At 36.5% G+C, this 9,283-nt stretch overlaps 1 protein-coding gene across 1 annotated transcript; it reads left to right on the top strand.

Annotated features, from left to right (window-relative positions):
* Positions 1-701: 701 nt before the first annotated feature.
* On the top strand, positions 702-1,724 carry LOC117339030 (putative uncharacterized protein DDB_G0286901). The gene has a single exon (XM_033900394.1). The coding sequence runs from the start codon at positions 702-704 to the stop codon at positions 1,722-1,724; it is 1,023 nt and encodes a 340-aa protein (XP_033756285.1).
* The last annotated feature ends 7,559 nt before the right edge of the window (positions 1,725-9,283 follow it).

Raw genomic sequence — 9,283 nt, 5'->3', positions numbered from 1 at the left:
ACATATTTAGTGATTTCAATTAAACATATCACTAATATTTTTTCTCAATTACTATAAATTTCAGCTATTAAATATGAATTACAAGGATAGAAATAATCTACAGTCTATCATATTTATATATCTTTGTGGATATAAATGTATAAAATAACCCATTACATATATAAAATATGTCAAATAACTATGTGTCACAGAGCCCTCTGACACTTAAAGCACAAGTTGTGAAATTAAAAACTGATGTAAGTAAACTTCATAGTATGTGTAGCTACTTCTGTAATTACTAATATGTTCATTCTGTAAATATACCAAAACACCAAAATAACCATTTCCAAACTAAACGTTGCACATTGACCTCTAGCTCTATGGCTGAAATATAAATGTGATTTACAGGGAATCAATAGTAACTTACTTTGTTCTGTCTGAAAAAAACTGGAAAAGTAAAAATAGGATGAGTAAAAATGGGAAGAGTAAAAATGGGAAGAGTAAAAATGGGATGAATAAAAATGGGAGAAGTAAAAATGGGATGAGTAAAAATTTGAAAAGTAAAAATGGGATGAGTAAAAATGGGATAAGTAAAAATGGGAAGAGTAAAAATGGGAAGAGTAAAAATGGGCAGAGTAAAAATGGGATGAGTAAAAACTGGAAAAGTAAAAATGGGATGAGTAAAAAATGGGATGAGTAAATATGGGAAGAGTAAAAATGGGATGAGTAAAAATGGGAAGAGTAAAAATGGGAAGAGTAAAAATGGGATGAGTAAAAACTGGAAAAGTAAAAATGGGAAGAGTAAAAATGGGATGAATAAAAATGGGAAGAGTAAAAATGGGATGAGTAAAAACTGGAAAAGTAAAAATGGGATGAGTAAAAATGGGAAGAGTAAAAATGGGAAGAGTAAAAATGGGATGAGTAAATATGGGATGAGTAAAAATGGGAAGAGTAAAAATGGGATGAGTAAAAACTGGAAAAGTAAAAATGGGAAGAGTAAAAATGGGATGAATAAAAATGGGATGAATAAAAATGGGAAGAGTAAAAATGGGAAGAGTAAAAATGGGATGAGTAAAAACTGGAAAAGTAAAAATGGGAAGAGTAAAAATGGGATGAATAAAAATGGGATGAGTAAAAATGGGATGAGTAAAAACTGGAAAAGTAAAAATGGGATGAGTAAAAATGGGAAGAGTAAAAATGGGATGAGTAAAAATGGGAAGAGTAAAAATGGGATGAATAAAAATGGGATGAGTAAAAATGGGATGAGTAAAAATGGGAAGAGTAAAAATGGGAAGAGTAAAAATGGGAAGAGTAAAAATGGGATGAGTAAATATGGGATGAGTAAAAATGGGAAGAGTAAAAATGGGATGAGTAAAAACTGGAAAAGTAAAAATGGGAAGAGTAAAAATGGGATGAATAAAAATGGGATGAATAAAAATGGGATGAGTAAAAATGGGAAGAGTAAAAATGGGAAGAGTAAAAATGGGATGAGTAAAAACTGGAAAAGTAAAAATGGGAAGAGTAAAAATGGGATGAATAAAAATGGGATGAGTAAAAATGGGATGAGTAAAAACTGGAAAAGTAAAAATGGGATGAGTAAAAATGGGAAGAGTAAAAATGGGATGAGTAAAAATGGGATGAGTAAAAATGGGAAGAGTAAAAATGGGATGAATAAAAATGGGATGAGTAAATATGGGATGAGTAAAAATGGGAAGAGTAAAAATGGGAAGAGTAAAATGGGATGAGTAAAAATGCTTGTTGGACAGCTTGACAGACAAGATAATGTAGCTAACTGCCCTAACAATAATATTCCGGTCAAAACTGTCCAACAAAGAAATAACAAAATACTGCCAATAAAAAACAAAAAAAGGAATTTGGACTTAAATCAAATGGTGTAAACTGTAACACAACATACAGCAGGCAAGTCTACAGAATACGCAAAACACCACACCCTATAACATGTAACGCCAATAAACGAACAAACACATACACCATACAACCTAGGCAAATTCAAACAGACATTTGAACACAATTATAATTTAAAAATTTAATAAATAACATAATAAAATTTAATAAAACTATAGCCTCGTACATGTATGCATACTAAGCCATACAATGTAGTTACTATATTGTCAATGCAATTAAACTGACATTAAAAGGTCCACGGAGTATGCCTTCTCTTTTGTCCAGTTTTATATAACATACGGCGTTAATGTTACACAATACGCCATAGCTGGAAGAAGAAATAATCCAAAATTAATACATGTACTTTTCTTAACGTGAGATAATGTATGAATTCGTCCCTGCTCTGATCTCCTCGTTCATAAACTCCTGTACCATATGACCTTTATGTAACTGTATAGAGATGTTGGCACGATGTCTGCACGATGTGCGCACGATAGAATAATGTGCGATCGTATCGTGCAGGCGAATGGGCGCACGATGGACGATTGAAACGGCGTGGTTGCGATAGAATATTTTATCGTGGTTGCTCTAAATTTAGGAAATAATTACAAATAATGTAAACGTTCGGAATCGTTTTGATAAAAACGATTATTTACATACATGACGTAGTTTCTAGATAATAGTATTAAATGCTGTCGTCTAGATACGATATCACTAGGTATTAGTTGTTTGTGATCAACCAGGGCTCCGGTCCATGACCTTTTGATACTGAGGCGTGAAGCGTCGGTTGTACACGACATAGTCGCAGTTATGCCCATCATGTGCGTTCCCGCAACTGTATATGACAAAAAAAAAGTTTGAACGAAGTACACGCGCACTTCTCCTGAACACAAGTATTAAGTGTACAGTTTATCCTTTATGACGGCATATTATGTAATGCGGTTCAAACGTATTATTCTTGTCGGCCCCCAGTGGCGATTATTAAGTATATACAAGTTTGAAGGAAGTAGAACAGTAGAACAATGAATATATACATATAGCGAGTCTTCACTTTATTGGTTTAGGTGCGTAGTAGAAACTAGAAAAATGATGAAATAATATAATTTGAATGAAAATTTATATTGGACTCGGGCACTGTAAAAGTTAACTATAAGGGGTGTAACATAAACTGGTTGGATATCTTTAAATCAGCTGTTGTATGATGGTGGACATATATTATCTTACACGAATGCGGGGGAATTTCACTGCATCGGCAGCTCATGAAAACCAAGTTAATTACGTTTCGCTGATGATTCAGTTTCAGTGAATTATTAAGGAGTTTAAAATCCATTGCTGCGAATTATGTTGCCTAGGTCCACGATGCATTTGATGATTTATAAAATGGTACAGTACATTAAGGTTTGTTTAAATGTAGATTTCCTGTAACTTGTGTCGACTGCCTGACGCAACAAGGTCCCGAAGTGCCCGCTGTTCTATAGGACAAGGCCGTGCAATTTGATTTCCGATAAAGAGGGACATTTGTCCATATTTAAAACTACAAAGACCATCAATGAGTAGATTGGTTTTAAATGCATAGAAACAGCTTATTCTGGTATAAGGACTTGTTACACTTACACATGTACCAGGAGACTGGCAACGTTAAGGTCATGACAACCCCACAGGTGGGGTGTAGGAATCGTACCTGCCAATCCGATTGCGTGATCTGAAAAGGAGACTGCATTTGGGATCTTGTCTTTTCTCTTCTTTCTAAAAAGCGTCCTTCTTCCTTATGTCTCCTATGACACTGCCTCACATTTGACCTTTAGTTGAGCGTTCGTCCCTGTGAGGAAGGCTTTAGGTTCAGTCCTCTGGCCTTTAGTTGAGCGTTCGTCCCTGTGAGGAAGGCTTTAGGTTCTGTCCTCTGGCCTTTAGTTGAGCGTTCGCCCCTGTGAGGAAGGCTTTGGGTTCAGTCCTCTGGCCTTTAGTTGAGCGTTCGCCCCTGTGAGGAAGGTTTTGGGTTCTGTCCCCTGGCCTTTAGTTGAGCGTTCGCCCCTGTGAGGAAGGCTTTGGGTTCTGCTCCATGGCCTTTAGTTGAGTGTTCGTCCCTGTGAGGAAGGCTTTGGGTTTTGTTCCCTGGCCTTTAGTTGAGTGTTCGCCCCTGTGAGGAAGGCTTTGGGTTCTGCTCCATGGCCTTTAGTTGAGCGTTCGCCCCTGTGAGGAAGGCTTTGGGTTCTGTTCCATGACCTTTAGTTGAGCGTTCGTCCCTATGAGGAAGGCTTTGGGTTATGTCACAAAGACTTTAGTTTAGTGTTCGCCCTTGTGAGGAAGCCTTTTGGGTCTGTCCCATGGCCTTTAATTGAGCGTTTCGTCCTGTGAGGAAGGCATTGGGTTATATCCCCTGGCCTTTCGTTGAGCATTTCGTCCCTGTCAAGAGTGCTTTGGGTTATGTCACCTGGCCAAGACATGCATCTACAACATACAAGAGTTTTCGAAAATACTATTCCATATTTTCGTTTCATACAAAAGAATTTTATGGAACCCGTCAGTTCTACTTTATCCATGCTTGTTTTTAAATCAAGTCCTGATTAGTGCTAGTTCCAATCTAATAAAAGTATTGCCAAATGAGTGAAGAAGCTGAACAAGGAAAGAAACATACACGCTATGTTGTATAAACACGAGCGATCCAGCGGGCGCAAATACATGAAAACCTGCATTGTTCTAGGATTCCCAACAAGTCATCTAGTGAATTGGATTTATTGAACAGTCTTAATGCCAAACTATTATATACATACATGTATATATCCTTCTGATCACTGGCATCTCAACAGATATTTATCAGCTCATAATCAGATGAAATCATGGCCTAAATACTGTACTGAAGGCTGATGCGGATGGAATCTATTTTGATAATATCTTATTTTAATTATGATTGTAAAACAAATACATGTAAATAGAGAGTAGCATGTCTCAGCGGTGTGTAAGATCAATCGAGACTGAGATACAGACAGACGGGAGATTAGTCACGACACACTATTCTCTATCTGACTGGGATATCTAATATTAAGACCATACCTCTCGTATATTCACGGGTGTGGCTATGAACGGACACTTATAATGAGTCATATTTATGATGTATTCTATCATATGTTTTAAATGTATTTCAGTATTCGGTAGTAAACTATTTATATTGTCTTTCTATTGTGTGCTACAACGACGAAGATACTACAGGGCTGAATTTAATAGAGTAACCATCGGCGACGTATCAAACTGTACATGTAACGTGTTCACGTGTTAACAATCTGGCGGCGATCCATTTTAAATGAGCTATTCACATTTCTAACATTTTCTAGCATAAACAGGATCCCAGGATTACAGGTTGTTATATGTTGTATAGATTTAGATGTACCTTCTTATTACATGTCTGTCGACGCCTAATTCGTATATGAGCAGAATACTTTTTAGCCAATCTTCTAATTGGTTTGAAATACAAAGTAAACATTCACACTGTGGCAGCCATTAGTTCAGATATATTTATTAGGTATGTATTTGTTCTAATGGTCAACAGGGGACACGGACAGCACGAGAGGACAAGGTCCAGTACGAGAGGACAAAGTCCAGGAGCTGCCAGTATCTACTCGTCATTCTTATCACCTCACGTAATTATCCAATCAGCGTTGGTATTAACATTTTTTTGTCAATCCCCGTACATTGGAGGAAGGCTCTCGATTTACAGGTAAAGATATGCAGTTTGTCAGAAATGATCTATATGTTGATCACATTGACATTCCAAGCAGTTGGCAAAGCATGTTTTGTATTACTGTTTCTAAATTTCGCTGCTAAAGCCTCGATGATGTTCAATGTAGTCGTACACTATGAGAGTATTTCTGATGATTGTGTTAGACCACTAATTCCTTCTGGCGTGGACAGTTAACAACAACACCTGACGAGGACTGTGTATTTACACGTGGACGATCTAATGTACATGATCAACACTAAATCATTACGTTACCATGTAAACAATACTGGCAATGGTACGATGGACCTGATTTATTATAAGTCACGCCCCGGGATAAACATTACGACGGCAGATAAAATGGTTGATATATACATGTCAAATAAACACAACGCAAAATCAGGATTTTCCTAAAATATTGCAAAATAAAAAAATGGAAAATGTGTTTTATTTCCATATAAACAGAGTTGAAGTTGTTCATATTGTCCGGTTTGTCAACTTGGACATGGCTTGAGCGGAAGTAAGGCTCCGATGTAACCGGAAGCTGCGTCATTACAGTGTCTGCATGGCCTTACATCCACAAATATTTTATTGTGCCTTGTCAGTTAAGGCCTGTCTCCTCGTAAATTCCGACAATTTCGTCATTTTTCAGACTCCGTAATCGACATTGATTTGTGCAAATAGTACAAACAAAATGTATTGCAAAATTTGTTCCGACCGTTCCCTATCTTCTGACTAGATAAATCATTTAACCGAACAGGAAATTTTACTCAAAGCCATGTGACTAATAAATTTGTGAACAATCTTATCTTATTGGCTAGTAAATAGTATGTAGGATTACTTTTTTTTTCACGAATGGTGGTCAAAACGTAGTGGAAGTACTGAACAAGTTCATGAGGTGAAGTAAGTAGTCATATATACTGTATGTAGGAGGGAATTTTGTTTTTGTTTTTGTTTGTTTAACGTCCTATTAACAGCCAGGGTCATTTAAGGACGTGCCAGGTTTTGGAGGTGGAGGAAAGCCGGAGTACCCGGAGAAAAACCACCGGCCTACGGTCAGTACCTGGCAACTGCCCCACGTAGGTTTCGAACTCGCAACCCAGAGGTGGAGGGCTAGTAATAAAGTGTCGGTACACCTTAACCACTCGGCCACCGCGGCCCAAAGTAGGAGGGAAGGTCCTTGAGGTGAAGTAGTCATGTCATTTACTGAAAGAGTTGTGTTCTTCGCGATAGGATATTATTTTAGTCTGTTTGTTTTTGTTTTGTTTCTGCGATATGGATAGGCATCGTGTTATATCGAAGTTACCCCTTTGGTAAAATTCCTTAATGCTGTTTAAAGTATGCGAGTGTGAGCCTAATCAAGTCATTTTTGATCCATATGGTCTGTTTGAAATAAAGGAAGGATATTTTTACGTATCCTCATGGTTTCTCAAGTGAAACATAAAACAGAAAATACCATCTTTGGACCTTTATGATACATATCATATATTCATACCATTTTATTTGCTGTCTTTGTTAATGTTTTTAAAGCGCTAAATTGAAGATGATGAATTGTGATAATCTTATTCTATTTTTATCTCCCTTTTTGTTCTGTGGAAGTATTTTCTGGTTAAATAGAGCAGCGTGTTAGGGTGCTTCTGGAAATGATAAATCGAAAATAATTAAATCTGACAACATATTGATCTTAAAAATGCTGTAATTGGCTTCGAAATGTTAACACTATGATTTGTCAGCGCATAGAAATGTAATTAATATCACAATATTATATTTCACCAAAGTGTTACCAATTCATCTCCCTAATGTAAACGATGGGCCGGTCGCGGTATTTATTTTCCGGAATATGACAATCCGTATTGTGACGTCACCAATAACTCTCATGTGAAGAAGATTGATAGCGCGGAAGAAACGAAGACAAGTGGTAGAGGTCGGTCGCGCGCAATTTTTTATCCGATTCTTTGATCGATTTTAAGTTGATAAAAATCCAAATCGGTCTGCGAATGTCTCATTTCAAGATAAGAATGTGACTATTAAGATTGAGTTTATAGACACAAGTCTTTAAATATTTATCGGTGTAACGCTTGTGCTACCAAAGAATGGTTCACCGACCGATCGAGTTATACAACTCATCACATATCGCTAATGTGCAATTATAATTAAATATAATTCTCTGTTACGAGCTGTTATGTTTGGGAATTTTGATATAAATCTTCTTCCTCTGTTTTGTTTGGAAGTTAAAAAGAATTATGATGACAGCGACAGCCGATAAATACTGAGGACATTACTCACCATACACGACTGGTTAGCTTCATAGTAGTACATGTACTGTGGTCAAATGATGTGGACAAGATAACGAGAATGTAACGCCTGCTCTGGGTCAACTCGTGGTGTTAACTTGTGGTACGTGACATAAAAATATATAAATATATTTAATGGTTGTACAACAAGGTGGTACTTTTTATCACAATAGCGTACTTAGTGTCCGAAGTTTTCCTAAGGTTTCCTAGAATGATTTCCCGATTTTTTTCCGAAACAGTAAAATCTTTAGTTTAAAATTCTGGACTAAATATAAGTTGAAACAGTTGGACGAATTTGCCATGTGTCGCAATAATTTGGTTTAAATAATATTTCTTCAAATAGTCATACAGGGCTCAGCTGTTCAAAATGTGATTAGCTTAATCACTTTATTAGTGGAAATGTCATTTCTTCTTTTCACCAAAACCTCCATGTATATACACACAATTATAAATAGGCAAGTAGAACGAGACTGAAAAGTGCTAGAGTTTTGTAAAATATTGTCCAGTTAGATTTACCAGAAATAATGGATTAAGAACTTTAAATTGTTGAACATCTTTTGAACAACTTGGCTCTGAGGATCTGACAATTATTTGACAGAGAATTGGGAAAAAGTACGAACATACATGTACGTTAATCTGTTTTCTCCTACATGTACATGTTTATACATGTATAAGAACTATACTAACAGAACAGGAGTCGTTCACTAAAGAAAACGGCTCGACATTAACTTGAATTAACTCTAGACTAACGTCGGTTAACTATTCAACGTCCGTCAGACTGCATTTACTGTCAGTATGAATGCCACCCGGTGGCAGATAGAAAGAGTGACGTTCATACAAATTATACAGAATTGTGGGTTAATTTTGTTAGCGTGGCAGTGATACATGTATTAAGCATTAAACTATCTTCATATGGTATTTGTGGTCGATTAAGCGAAACAGATTTTAAGACAGACATATCATGTTGAGATATATACTTTATCAAGAAAGGACAATGCTCATACTCACGTTTACAGTGTCTCTTTTAAAAATGTATAAATAAAATTCACGTTTTGGTTGAAAATCACTTCCCAATCGACAACTCCGACATTTGGGTTCACGAAATGGAACAACGGTGACCTTTTGTTGCGTGGAGATTGGAAAAGAAAACAGTGCATGGAAATGATTAATATAAATACATGTATGTATGTTTTTATCGTTAGTTAATATCAGTAGAATCATTTTTGTCTATTGCGTTTTAACGACGTGCTCATATTGTTCGAGTTGCTTCCCGGAACAAATGTTGGGTAGGATTAATTCACTTTACACCGTCGAGCAGTCATTTGTTATACACAACTTATTTCAAAAGTGTCTTTGTAACGGAACCAGATGAAGAAACAGAAATCCCCTCCCT

This window comes from Pecten maximus, chromosome 12 (genome assembly GCF_902652985.1).
Source record: "Pecten maximus chromosome 12, xPecMax1.1, whole genome shotgun sequence".
In the NCBI taxonomy this organism is placed as follows: Eukaryota; Metazoa; Mollusca; class Bivalvia; order Pectinida; family Pectinidae; genus Pecten; species Pecten maximus.
The sequence above is the reverse complement of the archived record's forward strand: the minus strand, read 5'-3'. Positions and strand labels throughout refer to the sequence as shown.